The sequence below is a fragment of the Bidens hawaiensis genome, unplaced genomic scaffold (assembly GCF_021521415.1).
Source record: "Bidens hawaiensis isolate Kalapana, Puna unplaced genomic scaffold, B.hawaiensis_p1.1 tig00009540_1, whole genome shotgun sequence".
NCBI classification, from domain to species: Eukaryota; Viridiplantae; Streptophyta; class Magnoliopsida; order Asterales; family Asteraceae; genus Bidens; species Bidens hawaiensis.
The window spans coordinates 122596-141756 of record NW_027491708.1 but is presented as its reverse complement, the minus strand read 5'-3'; the positions used below and the strand labels follow the sequence as shown (position 1 = coordinate 141756).

The following is a 19161-nucleotide window of genomic DNA, read 5'->3' as shown; positions in this document are numbered from 1 at the left end:
TTAGGTGTTTGAAGTTGATATGCATTCGATTTTACGTGTTTCGCTGTTTGATGTATTGAAGTTAATTGAACTGGTTTAGGTTTTGAATATTAAGTGTTATTCGATTTTCGGTGTTAGATGTATTGAAGTTAATTGAACTGGTTTAGGTGTTTGAAATTGTTATTTCTTCGACTTTATGTGTTTGATGAATTGAAGCTGTTTGATGAGGTTTAGGTTATGATTTAAGTGACTGATCGAAGTTGTTTATTTGTTAGATTTTATTTGTTTGATGTATTGATGTTATTTGAACTGGCTTAGGTTATGAATTAGGTTTATTGAAGTTATTTGAACTGGTTTAGGTTATAAATTAGGTGATTTAAGTTGTTATTTGTTGGATTTTGAAAGAAACAATCGTGTTTAGGGTTTATTTTCTGAAAAGTATCATTTGTTCATGTAGAGAGTTGTTCCGTTGAACACATGGATCCTCATGTCAAACTTCAAGCTGGCTTACAATCTACTCCGAAGACCGGATGGCACGTTTAATCGCCACCTGGCGGAATTCCTGGACCGGAAAGTCCCAGCCAATGTGAACCCTGTGGATGGAGTTTTCTCCTCTGATATTGTGATTGACCGGCCAATTAACCTTCTGTCTAGAATCTATAGACCGGCTGCACCAGATACTGAAGGCGGGGTACCATTATCTAAAAGCTTCACTCGGCTTGAAGAACCTGTATCCAAATCTGAGGTTGTTCCTGTTATTATTTTCTTCCATGGTGGTAGCTTTGCACATTTATCTGCAAACAGTGCAATCTATGACATCCTTTGTCGCCGTCTTGCTGGCCTTTGCAAGGCGGTGGTGGTGTCTCTGAACTACCGCCGCGCCCCTGAACACCCGTACCCCACTGCCTATGATGATGGCTGGACCGCCCTTGAATGGGTGAACTCTAGACCATGGCTCCAGAGTAAAGACTCAAAGGTGCACATATTCTTGGCTGGAGATAGCTCTGGTGGTAACATAGTGCATCAAGTAGCATTACGCGCAGTCGAATCTAAAATCAATATTTTGGGGAACATACTTTTGAACCCAATGTTTGGTGGACAAACAAGAACCGAATCCGAGACGCGTTTGGATGCTAAGTATTTTGTGACAATTCAAGATAGAGATTGGTATTGGAAGGCTTTTCTTCCAGAAGGTGAAGATAGGGACCATCCCGCTTGTAACCCTTTTGGGCCAAGGGGTATAACCCTTGAAGGGGTTAAGTTTCCCAAGAGCCTTGTGGTGGTCGCGGGTCTGGACCTAATTCAAGACTGGCAGTTGGCTTATGCGGATGGGCTTAAACGGGCTGGTCAAGATGTCAAACTTTTGTATCTCGAGAAAGCCATCATCGGGTTCTACTTGTTGCCAAATAATGACCACTTTCATGTTGTGATGGATGAGATAAGTAACTTTGTGAGACCGATTCCCGACTGTGAATAAGTGTTCTATTTCTATTAGTTCGTTAGATTAACTTGAGGTTTCGGTTTGCAGCTTGTAAGATCGTGTGCCACTACCATTACTACTTCTAATTGTTGCTGTTTTGGATCTATGAGTATGTGGATTGCAAGAAGTTGAAGTTGGTGTTTTATAATTTGGATCCAAAGCAGAGGAATATATAATTCCTCATGGTTTTTACTTTTTAGCAATATATTGTGACTGTAACTTTGTTTTTTTACTTTTTAACATATGTGTTGTTGAGAACTCTATATTATTATGTGTATACATATTTTAAGACCCGCATTGTATGTATGTATATGTTGTATCTATTTTAATTTGATGATGTGTTGGAAGCTATTTTATATAAGACATTTTGGGTTTTATTTATATAAATATTCTTTATGATTGTACATATTTAGTATCAAGCTAGTTGTTCCACTACTGGCCGTACCAGATGATGGAACGTTGCATGTCTTCCCACTTGCAATGAGTCCAATAATAATGTTCCATTAATGAATGTTGTTAAGATGGGGCGATGGAGACTTGATGTGGAGTAGGTCTAGTCTATGAAAGCATACAAAATCATTAAAACATGAGACAACTCATCGAGCTCTTTAAGTTCAGTATGGGTTCAATTTGGGAAAATTAAAAACCCTAGTTTAATTTATCTTTTTACATGTTCTCCGTTGTTGGTCTATCATCTCCATCGTTAATTAACTTCCGATACTACCCACCATCGTCAACTACATCAACGTCCTCTTTTTCATTAGACAAATATTTGTGTTCATGTTTGTTCATTTAAAAAATCAACATGCTCGTGTTCGTTTATGTTTGTTCGTTAAAAATCTAAAAGACCTACGCATCTCAATTGAAAAAACTCAAACACAAAAAAAATATAATAACAAACTAGTATATATGTATTAAATTAAAACAAAACTACGTTAAAAATATAATAAATCATCATAAAATAGCAAAACGATTAAAAATAAAAACTTAAATAAACCCCCGTAACACGGGAGGATCAAACTAGTATATATATCTACATATCTACCTATACTAATAAAAGAAAATAATTCTGACACATGGCATTATGAGAATAACTCTCACTATTAAATTCCCTCCAAAATCACTTCTCTTCTATTGATAGAAAAGAAAAAAAATCTTGGTTCTAAATATAGTATTAATTGATTATTTTCCATTGATTAAATTATTAATGTTATAAATTATATTCTAAACATACTTAATATAAAAAAATTATTAATATGATAATTACGTGTCTAAATATATTTTCTATAAAATTGAAATGTATATATAAAAGAGTTTATGTTTAAAGAGTACATTAACATTTAAATTTTTGATACATCTTCATATTAAAGAAAACTATAATAATTTTTTTACAAATATTTAGTCTTAAAAATCATAGACAAATTTTTTATTATTTATATTTATTATAAGACTATTGTGATAGTTGAACAATAGTGTGTTTATAAGGACAATATGAAAGCTGTTCAAAAAAATCTGTTGTCTTTTTTGTCTATGGTTAGGTATGTAATGTATAACTTTTTTGTGAAAAACTTTAGCTATATCTTTCACATCGAAATGTCTTATTATTTTAAATGTTGCTTCTAGTGACATTGCTTCATTATTGTAGAACAACATATTTCGATTTAAAATTCAAATATATTTGATGATATAAAACACTATATTTGTAATACATTTTTTTACATAATGTAAAGAGACTTAATTATCTTTTTTTTATTTGTATTAAATTATTCATTTTAATTTATACATTAATTTATCCTGTGTAATACACGGGTTTCTAAAGCTAGTATCTATAATATATATAAACGAAAACATAAAAATCCTATGTGTCGCGATGTGGTCGCGCCCCCTTTTTTTAAAGTCATCAGATTTTCTTGATTTTTAAATGGAGGATTCTCATGCATTTGACCCGAATTCACGGGTATGGGTCTTACCAAGCCCATATATTCCTTAAACGGGTTATAACAACTCATTAAATTAAAAATTATTCTCACCAAATTATGAAGTGAAAATCCTATAAAATAGGATTTACTAAAAAATATTATATGATTATCTTTTACTAGAAACAATTTTATAGTAAAAAAAAAAATAAGCGGGTCATGGGTCCTACCAAACCCAAATAACTTTTAAACCGGGTTATAACATCTTAGTTATTTGTTAAACCTTTTTATCATCAAACTCTAAGTATATTATAAATTTCATTACAATAAATAAAATTAAACCCAAAAAAGAATATAAATATTCAAAACGAGTAATTTAAAACAGTCCCCGTAATACGGGGGATAAAAACTAGTGTGTGTATATATATATATATAAATTAGCAATAGAGCATACAAAATTGTTGAGCTAAAATTTCAAATAATTAAATATATTTTATAAATAAATAAATATAATCAAGCAATTTGAACGTTCAAGACATAATTTTATAATTTTAGAACATTATCTCTTAATCAAAGTTTGCTTCAATTTCAAATGATCTAACTCGAAATGAGAAAAAAATCCTATTTCAACTTCAAACAATAAACATTTAATTTCTACTAAACTTATTATTATTATTATTGTTATTGCAACTAAGTACAAAAAATTGCAAATAAAATATGTAAACATAGGTCATATATATATATATATATATATATATATATATATATATATATATATAAATGCATAAAGCATGTAACAGTGGTATTTAGTGTTTGATGAAACGGTTTAACAAATTTAAACTCGGTTTTAATATATTCGTTTAATATATATTAATTATATTAATAAATAAATGACTAAAACGCAGCGGAAGATAAAACTAATAACCATCAAAATGAAACCCAACAGTGGTATCAGAGACGTGATTACAACGTATGAGTCGATTCCGGTCTTTTTACCGGATCTATATCATAAACTTTAGTCGGTTAAAGTTTTTGATCTAGATATTATTTTTGGGTAATTTTGGATTTGGTCAAAGTTTGTTTATTTTATTTGACCAAAATATTACCCGGTATTTTATTACGAATACTATAATAAACCACACATAAAGCATAAAGAGATAAGTAAAGGAAATTCCATCCCACATTGGTGGAGAAAAGAAATGAAGAATGAACCACCATAATATAAATAGGTTTGTAAGTTCTTGTCCCACATCGCTAGATTAACAAACTAATGAGCTCTTTATAAGAAAGAAAATTTCTATGCTAATGTTCTTATAAGACATATCACACCCAGTGGTCCTAGCGGAGGGTACGAAGCACCCGAACGCGCACGGGCACGGTCACGGGCGAAGTGCGATGGGCGCAATGTGGCGCTTTGGTGGCGCACTTTGCACTTCGCACGCTCGCATCGCATCGCGACGGATTTCTATTTATGGCCATCGCGTACCGCGATGGGATCCGAAACTTGCTATAAATAGAAAGGCAACAAGACATTCATTCCTTGCTCAAAACTTTCATATTCTCTCTGAAATTTCATACGCATACATAATATTAAGATAAAGGTATAATACCCGAGTGTTGTAACGATATCCGATCGAAAGAAATATATACGAATCCGAAGCTCTGCCAGTTAAGGTATGACATTGTGCCATCGTGTAAAGTTTCTACTCTCGTGATTATCGTTATGATTATTGGTTTTATACTAATCTAGTGATACTACATTGTGTTTATCCTAGGTGCTTAATACCAAGAGGTGTTTTCTTTAATTGTAAACCTGCAAGGTGAGACATTCAAGTTTTTATACCACTCACATTTGTGTGAGAACTATTTTTCCGACAATGTCATGGTGATTTCAAAACCTACAAAACCCATGATAGATTGTCTAAATATTTTCAAATGTATTTATAAAATATTTTAAATACATTACAGTGATTAAGTCTCTGTAGACTTACGAAATGGTTACTACTGGTATTGTGGGGTTTTGTATACAAGGTTTGCCTACTGGGCTATTACACGTTACTTATTGGACAAGTGTTAGCCAATAAGTAATATGACCACACTCATAGATACGGTCGAGTGACAAGTACTTTTCGGTAATTTCTAAGCAGGCAGATGTAAAAACATCTTAATGCTGTAACTGTAAAATGTGTCATTTACAAATTAATGTACTCACCAGTATTTCTTGCTGATCAAATATTTTAAACATGTTTTAGGTGACTTGTTAGAGACAAAGGAATGATACATGCGGGCTTCCAGCTTAAATAAGTGGCTTGTGACCGGAATAAAGAAACGTGTTTTGTAAATTAGGGTTTAACCATATAAAACTTATGTTTGTATAAAAAGGGATTAAATTCCCGGTTTATCATAATAATAATCATGGTGTTTTTATAACTCTGATCATTTTTCCTAACTACGGTTCTGACGAAATTTTCCGCTGCAAAATAATTTAATAAACACCGATACCACCAATCAATGTTCACGGCTCCCCTCCCGGGTATAGGGATCGGGGGCTTTGACAAATATGTAAATCTGGCCCCGAACTTTGTGTGTTTGGTTGTTTGAGGTTGGTTTTTGGCCATATGGATGGTTCAAAGTTGTATTTTAATTTTATGGTTTTCTTTTGGCCATGTGGATGGTTCAAAATTGTAATAGGAAAATTTGTTAGTATTATATATTTTGTAATAAAGAAGACCCGAAGATAACCGAGGAAGAGCTCACGGAGTCGTTGGAGTTAGTGGGAGTTTGAACAAGATGACGGGATGCATCAAGAGTTCATCCTTGTGGTTGTTTTGTGTTGTGACCCCTTAACCCAATCGGTCTTGCTAATTGGCTCTAGCAAGATCGATCACCGCGCTTGGCCATTATGGATTTACATATTTTATTTGCTATTGTGGTTTTTTGGTTGTTTATAATAGGTTATAATATCACCAACTCAATACCAAATAAATTTAAAATAAATATTTTAATTAACCAGTTATGTTTTTTGCAATTAAAAACTATTTAATTTCCAAAACTTATAATTACATTTCTGCCTTTTCTGTTTACAATGAGTTTGGTTTGATTTCAATTTTTCAATATTGCTATTGGGTTTGAAAACTTTGGGGCCATAAAGAAAATGGCCAATACTAATTTAATTTAGGCATAATATTTTTGTTGTTAACTAATAAAGAATTTATTATTAAGTATTTGAACCTAATAAATGTTTTTTGTTAATTTCTTATAAATCACTTCACATTTATGCAGTTGATATCGCTGATATATTAATGATATATTGATTATCGGTACCTTGGCGAAATAGCAGTCTGAAATATCGGTCAGAATATCGGTGCCGATAATATCAACGATATTGACCGATATTGAACTGATATATCACTGGCATTCCCGATATAGGTGTTTTAAGTCTTAATTATCAACTTTTAGTGTTCAATGTTAGATTTTGAAGTCTTAATTAATTCTTACTTGCTATGATTGTTAGTGTTGTAATTTGCAAAAGATTAATTTGTTAATGATAGGAGACTATACTAAATAATTAGTGTTAAATTGCTATATATATGAATTATACATGATATTAAAATTACCGATATCTCACTACGATAACCGATATATCAGATATCAGACCTTGACCGATATCCGATATTTTTCGCATTAACTACTTAGCTCTAAATTAAATAGTTCATTGAGCTCAAGCTCGAGATGGTTCACACTTGATCCATCCATGGGCAGTGAGTTTACATAATAAACTTTAATTTAGTTTACAAAATTTGTTAAAAAAACACACCATATTTTACGTCATGAGCAACGATTTAGTTTCAAGTTTGTCTCGACCTTTCATCGAGCTGATCTCAACCTCGTATAAACATTTCAACTCGTTTACATAGGTTCGCCCACGGTAGGGCGACTGTCGAAGGCCCGATTTTCCATGGGCACAGTGTGTTTAAAAATCATATATTATCTGTATTATTATTATTTTTTTCATATATGCATTTCAAGAACAAATGTTTTAGACACATTTGAGAATTTAAACCCACTTTAAGTACTCTTGATTAAATTAAGCTCATTGAATGATTTACGCGTAATACCCATTAACATTTAATAAAATAAAAAAGTTTCAGTTGTATCTAGCTAGTTTCTTGCTAGTCGGGGTTTCGTTTTGATAAAAGTTTAGCTGCTAAAAAAACAGCACTTTACTACTTATGTACGTTGTACGCTAGCAGAACCACCGGACTAGGGACGCTCGCAGAAGCCAGAACGGCGCCAGCTGATTATCTGACTCAGATGCTCCGAGTTATCAAGGTTGTATTTTTGGGCCCGATTTTTACATATCCTAGGTCTTGAATTTTATCTGGTATTCTCGGGGATGGCTCTGCGTTTATTGGCTCTAACTTTAAATAAATAACATATTTAAAAAACAAAAATTATTTCACATGGAATTGCAAAAGGACATTTTATTTGAAGAAGGCAGCAAGGACTAGTACGTAATAATAATGGTTTAATTTGTTGTGAGTTGGTGTGGGGGCAAGGAACCAAAGTTAAATGAAGGGGTAGTGATCGATCAGATACAATGCAGCGTGCTGAAGAGCTACATGGAGACGTGTCAAATGATTGGTGTTGGATCTAAATGGTCAACACAAACGAGTTTGACTTTGATGGGAGATCGAAACGTGGTACAGGTAATACTTATGTCTCCGTGAATTCGGCTGGGTCCAGTTACGTTTATTAAGGTACAAAAACTAAAAAAAAAAACTCGTATAGCTTATGTTACAAATATGTTTGAAATGACGTCTATACGGTCAGTAAAATCCGAATGTTGCGGTGGCGACTCAAAACAAATTTGGTTGGTCTCGGTTACGACACATTTCAAACGATATTTATTCGGTCGGTAAAACCTTGACGTTGCGGCACGGTGGCGACTCGACACGAATTCAGTCGATCTCGGTTACAACACATTTCAAACTACGTTTATTCGGTTGGTAATAATACATGGGCGCTGCAAGGATGCTTGACGTGTTTTGTTTACGTTCGTTATGGTACTAAAACTAAAAAAAATACATATTCAAAAATATTTATTGTGTACGGCCTAATCATCTAATGGAACCACCCAAAAGAAACAAATAAAAAAGAAACATATCATCATTTGGAATTCGAACATGCACAAAAAGGAAAATAATATACAACATGAGCCATCAGGCCACTTACATGGATTTTATTTAAGAATCAACTGAATTACCTAAATATTTAAATTAATTATGGCTTTTAAAATTTTGTAACAAGCAATATTTATCTTATCTTACTATATAATAAAGGAAAAACAATTTGGATATTTGTCCCCCCACATTCAAAATGCTGATGTGTCACTCATACAAACAACCATGCTGATGTGTCAACCTTACAATGCACCTTAAAAAAACCGGTTCATTGGAGAAACTCTCAAAACATATCATCACATACATCCGTCTCTTTCTTTCACTCTGCCTCTTTTCTTCTTCTTTTCTCTCTTTTTCTCCAAATCATTCTCTTCTTATTATTCTCAAATATGGATTTCTCTTAATCTAATAATCTGGATTCTTCTCAAAGATTTATATTTGCTTTCTCTTAATCTTCTGATCCGGTTGATGGTTCTCCTACTCACAATAATCAGATTGTGAGTCAAATCAACCAAAGATCTGTCTGTCAATCTTCAAGTATGAATATATTTTCCTTTGAATTTACTTCATTTGGTGTTATTTCATGACGATTTTTATTTTTTTAGGTTAATGTGCATTCGAAGCAAGTAAAGATCTAACTAGGTTCAACAGATCTATAGTTTCTTCTTCAGGTTTGGATCTTTATGTGTTTTAATTCAACGTCTTTGAAATTATTAGATTATGTTATTTTGTTTACTTTTAGGTTTTAATTTGGACAATTTTCATTTGTGGATTTGAAGCAATTACAGATATGACTATGATCCAAAAGTCTTACGTTTATTCTTCAGGTTTGGATCTTTAACTGTATATTCTTAGTTTGAAATAAACAGGTAGTTCGAAAATCAACACTATGACCAATTTATAAGCTAAATATTAACAGATTCTTCCATTTATACCCAGAATACTCTCAACAGGTAGTTCGAAATCAACACTATGACCAATTTACCCCTTACAAGCCAAATACCAAATACTTATATTTATTAACAGATATGTTTGTGGTTAATTCATTCAAATCTGTTTTTATTTCCGTTTATTCTTAGTCTCTTTCCCCTTCAGGTTTGGTCAATAAGCTTTATTTGGAAGAAAACAAAGAATCAAAAAATTTAATCAACTCTGCAATGTCTGCTATACGTGTACGATGCAAATTCTATAATTATTTTGAATCATTATAATTGCATCTCTCATATTAAAACATGTTAATGTTTATGTTTGCAGAACGTTGGCCATGATGTATTTTAAAGGTATAACATCTTTTAATTATGTTTTTTACATATCAAAATCTCAAATACTAATATAATCAAATTTATATTTTATTACCAGATATGTTTTGTCAAGAGTCTTTCAAATACTCACCCTTAAGGAAAGCGGTAAGGTTATTAATTTCCTTTTAACTGATTACACTATTTTTATCAAAATGTATCATTTTTAATAATTTAATATCTTTTCTTCAAATGCAAACGACGAACTGCATGGTCAACAAGCTTGGTATAGAAGAAAATAAAGTACAAATAGTGTAACCAAATATACAACAATCACGAAACAACGAGGGCTGCTATACTAGTATGATGGTAATCCTATAACTGGTTTGAATTATTATAATTGCAAATCTCATATTAAACATCTAAATATTTATGTTTGTAGGCACTTGGACATGATGTATACTCAAGGTATCAAATCTTCTATGTACCACTTCCAAATTAAAAAATTTAAATGAAACTTTTTAAAACACACATACACACACACACACACACATATATATATATATATATCAACTATGCATCAAATACTTTTTAAACTCTTTATACATGATACTTTTAAAAACATTTAAATGCATGTTAGAAATGCTTGTGGTCAAATAGTTTATTGAGACATGTACATAGTCAAATAGTAGATTAAGACTTTACACCAAAATAGTTAAAAAGTTTATTCTCTAAACATGACACTTTCTTTGATGTCTTCAAATACCTTAGAATAGGTTTATTATCCATGTTATAAAAAGGGTTGACATATACCTGATAACACCTATTCATGTTTTCAAACACTTTTTCTAAAATCACACATCAACACGAATTCCAACAAAGACATAAGTTCATGGGATTGGATACATACCTAAAATAGTTAGATTTGGTAACACATAACAAAATTCAAAACAATTTATAAGACTTGATTATTTAAATAATAAAGACTTGATTTACAACAAAATAGTTAAAAACTTTATTCTCTAAACATAACACTTACTTTGATGTCTTCAAACACTTTAGAATAAGTATATTATCCATGTTATAAAAGGCTTTACACATAGTTGATTTAGTCTATTACGTGTTTTCATTCACTTTTACTAAAAACACATACATTAGTTCATGGGATTTGATACATAGCTAAAATAGTTACATATGGTAACACATAACAAAAGTCAAACAATTTATAAGAATTTAGTATCGGTATATTTACAAGACAAATCTTTTTTTCACCCTCATTTAGTGTTCTCTAGCAAGACAAAACAATAATTTTTTGAATATGTATTACAAAACTCGGATTCCAACTACTTTTTAAAACTAGAAAATAACATTTATGTTTTCATATTTCATATGGTTAACTATTTATTTTTGAGATTGATTCATTGATTTAAATAATGGATATTTTAAAAGTATTTAGATTATAATTTTAACTTTATACAAGATATGCATGTTTCATTTAAGCAACTATTTACTTTATTTATTTTTATAATATTTTTAAGACTTTACACCAAAATAGTTCATTCTCTACACATCACACTTTGATGTCTTCAAACATCATAAAACATGTTTATTATCCATGTTATAAAAGCCTTTACAAATAGTTGATTTAGACATATGCATGTTTTCAAACCTTTTTACCAAAAACACACATCGACACAATTACCTACATTGATTTTACTTTATGTTTTTTGATACATACCTAAAATACTTGCAAACTGGCTTTTGGATATAGGGGAGGGTAATATTAGTGGTCACAATACAGGTGAAGCAATTATAAATATACCGGAAGACCTTCTCATCAAGGATTCAGACGATCCCATATCGGATCTAATAGACTTCGTATATCCATGTATTCTCGATAATTTCAACAAGCAAAATTTCTTTTATGAAAGAGCAATACTGGCTTCGAAAAATGATGTTGTTCAAGAAATTAATGATAGGTTGTTATCAATATTTCCTGGTGATCAAAGAGAATATCTAAGTTCAGATAGTATATGTCCAACAGAGATGATCAATCAGAATTTAGATGAAAGTTTGTGCTCACCCGATATTCTTAATTGAATCAAAGCTTCAGGATTGCAAACCATAAATTAATATTAAAAGTGGGAGTTCCTATAATACTTCTAAGAAATATTGACCAAAAAAGTGGCATGTGTAACGGAACTAGATTAAAAGTGGTGTCATTGGGCAATCGTGTTATACAGGTAGAATTTATATCCGGAAGTCACATTGGAGACGTCATTATGTTCCAAGAATTACTTTGATACCTACTGACAAAAAATTGCACATTAAACTACAAAGAAGACAATTCCCTCTTGTCGTATGTTTTGCAATGACCATAAACAAAAGTCAATGATAGTCACTATCAAGAGTTGGTTTGTTTTTGAAAAAACCAGTTTTTACTCATGGCCAATTGTATGTTACATTATCAAGAGTTACAAGACGAGATAGCATCAAAGTTGTTGTTTTAGATAATGATGGTAATCTTTCAAATACAACATCAAATGTTGTATACAAAGAAGTGTTTATAAATTTGTAATAATTTTTTTTAATATTATTGTCATATATCATTAACTATACTACAATTTCAAAATTGATGTATTCACATCTATTTTTATCGGGCCCGTGTGTCACACGGGCATATAGCCTAGTGTATATAATATATATGCACCCCAGTCCACAACAATCCCTCCATTTCAACATTTCTATCCAGATGCCTTCACTGCGCAGCTGAACAATCTTCAGCAGCCTTATATACCAAAACGATTCGCATCACCGTCGTCATCTTCATCAGCAACACCCCTTGAATAATGGATACGTGAAATTGCATTATTTTGGGGAATGCATAAAAAATTATTTATTAAATAAAAAGCAATACATTGGACCACACATTCTTTTCTATGAGGGCATATTTTTGTATGACGTCTTATTTGGTTACTCATTATGAATTTTACTTAAAAGTATTTCTTATTTCTCTTATGGAGACAATACATTGTTTTCTAAGATGGCATCTATATTCGAATTGATGAAACTGTAAAGTATCTTATAAAGTGTATAAAATACACTGGTTGAAACATTTATCAAACACAAACAATTAATGTTAGCAATTAACCATACTTTTTCATTGTAACTTACTTGGATTTCCCAAAGTTTACCACCAACTATATCCTCCATCTTCCTTTCAAACGATATCAAATAAGTCTACATTATTATTATTATTATTATTATTATTATTATTATTATTATTATTATTATTATAACAAGTAAAGGGTGAAAGTTCGAGTTTAAGTTTAATTATGAAATATTCAAATAATTCCCCTAATCGACCTCTCTTGTAGCAAATTTCCAAATTTTGACCTGAATCTATGTAAGTTGATAACTACTTATATTTTTTTCATTTGGACATTTCCTCAAACTATAAACTGAAAAAAGAAAATTGTTTTAGAGCTAACCAGTCCGTGTTGTTGATCACTAAAACAAACTGGATTTGAAGAAAGATTGACCATAACATGTTATACAAATTAATAATTCAATGAAAATTCATTAATGTTTAATCGAGTCAGAAGCTAACATGTTATAGAATAAGGATATAAAGAAAAAAAGTCATCGTCATGTGTGGATTATTCAATCTGATAGGTAATTATAATATTTTTCCGTCTTTTCTTTTTTTTTTTCTTTTCTTCCTCCAATCAATTTCTTATGATCAATTGAATGTAACCAAGGAAATACAAGAGAATAAGAGAACAAATTGTCTTTTCATTATTTCTAATTTGGTACTTAATTTATGGATCTTATTATTATTATTATTATTATTATTATTATTATTATTATTATATTTTGTAAAATCAGAATTATTTAACGGTGTTCATGGGTTGGTTTTAAACCAATGAACGGGTTTCGTCGTCAATTTTTGTAAAAGTTTTTTGTTGGTCAATTGGTTTCATGATTTTCAAACCATGCTTAACGGTTTGGTTTATGGTTTATACCAAAAACCGATCGTCTAAAACTGTAGCATAAGAACAATAAAATATCTTATTCAATTCCATGTCCATCCTCTAATAACCAATCCTGTAACATATATATAAAATAAAGTCAACTAAATGAATATTTGGTGAATTCACACAAGTTTGATATAGTATATAAAAACAATAAAATTCCATGAAACTTGTGAAATAATATCGCAAGTAAGGGTCATTTCTAGTTGATAACCAACGTATCGGATCGGGGTCCATTTTCCACTCATAAAAAATGGTCTTGAGTTAGGGGGGGGGGGACGTATGATCATACTTATTGAGGAAACCACTTGCAAGTAATTTTGAGCAAGTAAGAGGTAACACACAAGTTCATGATGCGAATTGTAGTTTGATAATAATAGTAAGCAATGGGTTTGGAATAAGATATATATATTGTTAGGGCATGAATTTTATGCCGAGGATCCATTATCCTTGACTATCTTGTGGATAGATTATCCTTAAGATATGTTTACGGTTATGAAGGATCTATGATCCTCGGTATTATTTGTTTACTAATGATTGCATTTTGAATGGTGATGTGTTAGCCAGGAATAACAACTTTGTGATCCAGTCTACCATATATTTTGCTACAAGTCATCTACACACATGCTCGAGACTAAAGACTAAGCTAATGGGAGAAGTGGCAGAATAAGGGGACTTATTGCTGAGTCACCAATTGATGAGTACTAAGGACAGTTAATGTTATTCTTGAAGACATGCTTAGATCAAGAATTCTATGGCTAAGTCTGGATCCAGGATCCTTACTCAACATTGCTATTAAAGGATGATTTTCGTATGAAGATTGATGTTTAAATAACATCAACGGCTCCAAGACTTCGTCTACCACTTATTTCGTCATTGACCTTCTATAAGCACGTGGTCAAATAACACGATGGAGAAGAGTGGAAGACTAGCGAGTTTATAGGACCTATTTGTTAGTTAGTTATTTTTTTCTTTTCTTTATATACTGAGTTGTGATCAACATTAGACACACATTCACACATACTCTAGCTGCTAAGTTATCTGTAAACACACGCACATATCATTCATTGTATTCGTTGATCAACAACTCCACCTTTGTAACCTATTTTTGATATTAATAAACCGGTGATCGACGAGTTGTCATCACCCGGGGTTTTTTTCTTTTGATCTGAACAAGGTCAAAAGGTTTTTCCTCGCAACAAATCATTGTGTTCATTCCATTTTTGTTCATATAATTGTCATTGTTATCATAGCACTAGACCTCATATTGACAGATTTGGATACATTATCCTTAGCTGATTTTTATCCAAAACAATTTGGCGCCCACCGTGGGGCAATTGGTGCTATAATCCATATAATTCCTATCATTTTTCAATCTTTTCATACCCATATCACTATCAATGGCCTCTCAATCAGCCTCTGCTTCATCAACTGTGCCGTCTACGGTTCCTCTCTCATCAAGGACGTTGTCGCCGATGCCTCCGACAATCACGGGAGCACCACAGACTACTGCTGCTGGAAGCAGGACACAGCTGCCAGTCTTCCAGAGCTCGAGAACCGCTAATGCCGCCCCGGTGGTTAATACTAACAGTGATGTTTCATCTATGTTTTCGCAGGTTAAAGCATACATGGAGCAGCAGAATAAGACCAACCAGAGGATCCTTCATGAGATAGAAGATCTCAAGAAGACTAAGAGGCCAGCGGAGGATCACACTCCCCTGATGCCCAGGATGCTAGATTTCACCAGTCCAGGATCCATGGCTCATTTCACACAGGGATCGTCTATCCTCCAACAAGGGTCCATGGTTCAGCAAACTCAAGGATCCTCACATTTCCAACAAGGATCATCTATCCTTCAACCGGGGTCCATGGGTCAACTAGCTCAAGGATCCTCACATTTCCAACAAGGATCATCTATTCTTCAACCGGGGTCCATGGGTCAACTAGCTCAAGGATCCTCAACTTTTCCACAAGGGTCATCTATCCTTCAACCGGGGTTCATGGGTCAACTAGCTCAAGGATCCTCAACTTTCCTACAAGGATCGTCCATCCTTCAACCAGGATCCTCTGGGTTATATCACCAAGGATCCTACAATTCCCAACCTCAAGGATCCTTCTTTCAGAGTCAAGGATCCTCGGGAGTCCAAAAACAACGATCCTCCGAAGTCCATGAAGGAGATATAATCCTCATGCATACCATAGCTTCTGGAGGACCAACTCCAATAGCAGACTCCTCCTATCCCAATTACTCATCCGGGATGGTAACTTGTATGATCCTATATCCTTAGATACTAACCGTGGTTCTATGCAGGATACATGTATCAACCAGGCTATGGCCAAGGAGTTACAAGCTCAAGGATATGATATCTAGTGTTCCCGGGGTGATACGTCCAATTCCTGAGATACCGGAAGGAAACCACAAGTTATCCAGATTTTCTCTACCTATCTGTGATGCTGAAATCCCGAAGCGATTCCAAACCCCCAACATGAAGACTTATGACAGAACCACTGATCTTGAAGTGCATGTGGCACAATACAGAGAAAGAATTGTAAGAACTCGGGAGTTATATTTTATATCCAATACCCGACCCGTTTTCATTTTCGAGTATTTTAATCAACAAATCTTCGCAAATATCGAATTAATAATATTTTGTTATTTATTGTGTACTATAATAATTTATTATATATAAATAACTTTCATTTATATGCAATTTACACCCTACACTACACTTTAAACTCATTTTGTATCCACATTGAAACTATAGGGACTTTTTAGCAAATCTAATTTAAATATTTTATTTTACCAAAACCCAGGACCCCTAACCCGTACCCAAGACCCGAATCCGCGACCCGTTTTGTTTCTTGAACCTTAATTATCGTGTTATAATTGGAATTGATTAGGGTGTTTAATTATCATACCAAAAACGTCTTTACCGACAATCGAAATTAGGAAACTTGATCTGTTATAACGCGTACTGACTAATTTATTTACCGTCCTAAACTCGTTTATCAATATACTGTTTATCCACCGCCAAAACTCAATTAAACTTGCAGTCAACAGCCTCTCCCCGTCGCCTATCGAAACCCCATAATTAATTGGATTATAACAGCTTCTACATATCTATTCGTGGTCTTGTTTTGGGCGTCGAGTTGTTTGCAGTGCACCATCAATCATCAACGTGATCGGTAATTGTTTATATGTTTAGATTCTCCTAGATCTCCTCTTCAATAACCCTAACAATAATTAATTAAACATTAACGAGATTAAACGAATTGAGTTGTTAGGGTTCTTATTTGAATATGTTGCCCGGACTGTCTGTTTATATTTTCTTTAGTTCCTGAGTAGTTTACAAACTGGTAGCCTATTACAGTTGGCTTAGGCTGGGGTGTTTGTTTCTTGGGAACGGCTGCCGGCGCAGGTTCGAATCCCGGCAGCCCGTTTTTGTAGGGGTTTATTTTATATATTTGATTTTAATCATTTTTTATCATAATTTTTAACATAAGTAATATAATAATGATAGTTAATTATTATTTTTAGTAATAGACACCTTATATTGACGTTTTCTCGACACTACTCGTCTTGTATTTTTTAACTATTATATATATATACGCGTTTTTGTTATTAAATAAATGGTATAATAATAATAGTCCATGATTTTCATTAAGGATTCGAAATACTTATTCATTTAAATTATTACATACTACATTCATATATTTAGCTAAACATTATTATTACATATTTTAGTTAAGTACTTAAACATTTTTTTCTTTTTAAACGTGTATCTAGATTTGTATTTTATCTATTCGAATAATTATAATTATATATCAAGTTATATTTAATCGAACTATCTTATTTAATTTGTATAATTAGTTAATTAATTATTCATTTATTTAAGTATTATCATTATAAGAATGTCTTATATCTTATATTGTTTAAATTATTTAAATATTTAATTATATATATATATATATACATTATTCAGAGTAATTAATTTAAATTTTATAATCAATAAAGCTAATGATCATAACAAATAATCCTTAAAGATCAATCGTTCAATCAATAATGTATTAAATCACAACATAACTCAAATCACATCGAAAGCCTAAACTCACTATACGTTTTATCTCAATATTAATCAATTTAATATTATATTATTTAACTAGGAATCGTTGACGGTATATCCCAAATGATTCATCTCTCTCATATCATCACTTGTTTTTCATTCATCCGATCAGGTGAGTAATCACTCCCCTTTTTACTTAGTTTTAATCTTTTTGGGGACATATGCGTATCGTATCATATTTATCTATTATCTAGTATTCAAAATCGCAACTGTTTATTCCTTGTGTGTATTTCAGTTTATGCCTAACTTGCTATTTGCTTACTTACTTTATTTGAACCGCATTCGGAGAGGTCCAACATATTCTCAGTCTAGTATGATCATACGACCGTCGTAGTGGCCGGCGTCCGACGCATTGACAATGTTTTCACCGACACCTCATTTTTGGTAACCAATGCCCATTCGTATGGCAACGGTTTAGCCCTTTCTTTATGTTTAATTGTTGTGTATGTGCTATGGTTTAACTGTTTATCTCACAGGAACAGTTTGCATCTTTCTTTATATATTATATATACTATTACTGTTGTGTCTTTAACTGATGTTTTACTCACTCAACATGTGTTGTTGACAAAAATATATTTTATACGCATTTGCAGGTTATCAGCTTGGTTGTTTAGCAATATGAAGATCACGTAGATATGTTTTTTAGGATACAAACTTAACTAATCATTGTTGTAATTTCGTTATACTTGATGTACTTAACTGTAATTGTTTTATTTGAAATAATTAAATAGATATTGAAACTTATGATGTTGCATGATAGTAACCTTGAGAGCTGTGACAATCTGCTCACGCCCCGGCATTTCCGCCGTAGGTTGGGGTGTGACAAGAATGGAGATCAATCCCATTCCTGAGAGACTCAAGGAAGCTTGTTTGTGCAAAGGCTTCGGATCCACACTAAAAGGATCGGCATTAAAATGGCTGCTAAGTCTTCCTCCATTCTCAGTTACTTCTTTTTCACATTTAGTTAACTTATTCAACAGTCAATTTTCTTGTAGCAGAAAATTTTAGAAGTTAACTAGTGATTTATACCGAGTTATCCAACCGAGTGATGAATCCCTTACGGGATTTTGTTACGAGGTTCAGTAGGGAAGCGCTAGAAATCCCTATTCTTGACATGGCTACTGCTGTTGAAGTCTTCAAGATGGGACTTCAGAGGGGCTCCCCCTTTTATGATGATCTTGTGATGACTCCTTGCAGGTCTCAAGAT

General features: G+C 32.5%; 1 protein-coding gene across 1 annotated transcript; it reads left to right on the top strand.

Moving 5' to 3' along the window:
* Positions 1-420: 420 nt before the first annotated feature.
* On the top strand, positions 421-1761 carry LOC143532675 (gibberellin receptor GID1C-like). The gene is made up of 2 exons (XM_077027659.1): positions 421-1429; positions 1508-1761. The coding sequence occupies exons 1-2, from the start codon at positions 467-469 to the stop codon at positions 1589-1591; spliced, it is 1047 nt and encodes a 348-aa protein (XP_076883774.1). The 5' UTR covers positions 421-466; the 3' UTR covers positions 1592-1761.
* Positions 1762-19161: the final 17400 nt, after the last annotated feature.

Bases quoted from the DNA above. Each gene is read 5' to 3' on its own strand.
- LOC143532675 (XM_077027659.1), top strand. From the start codon at position 467: ATGTCAAACTTCAAGCTGGCTTACAATCTACTCCGAAGACCGGATGGC. The intron at 1,430-1,507 runs GTGAGACCGATT...TTCGGTTTGCAG, and splicing joins TGGATGAGATAAGTAACTTT to CTTGTAAGATCGTGTGCCAC.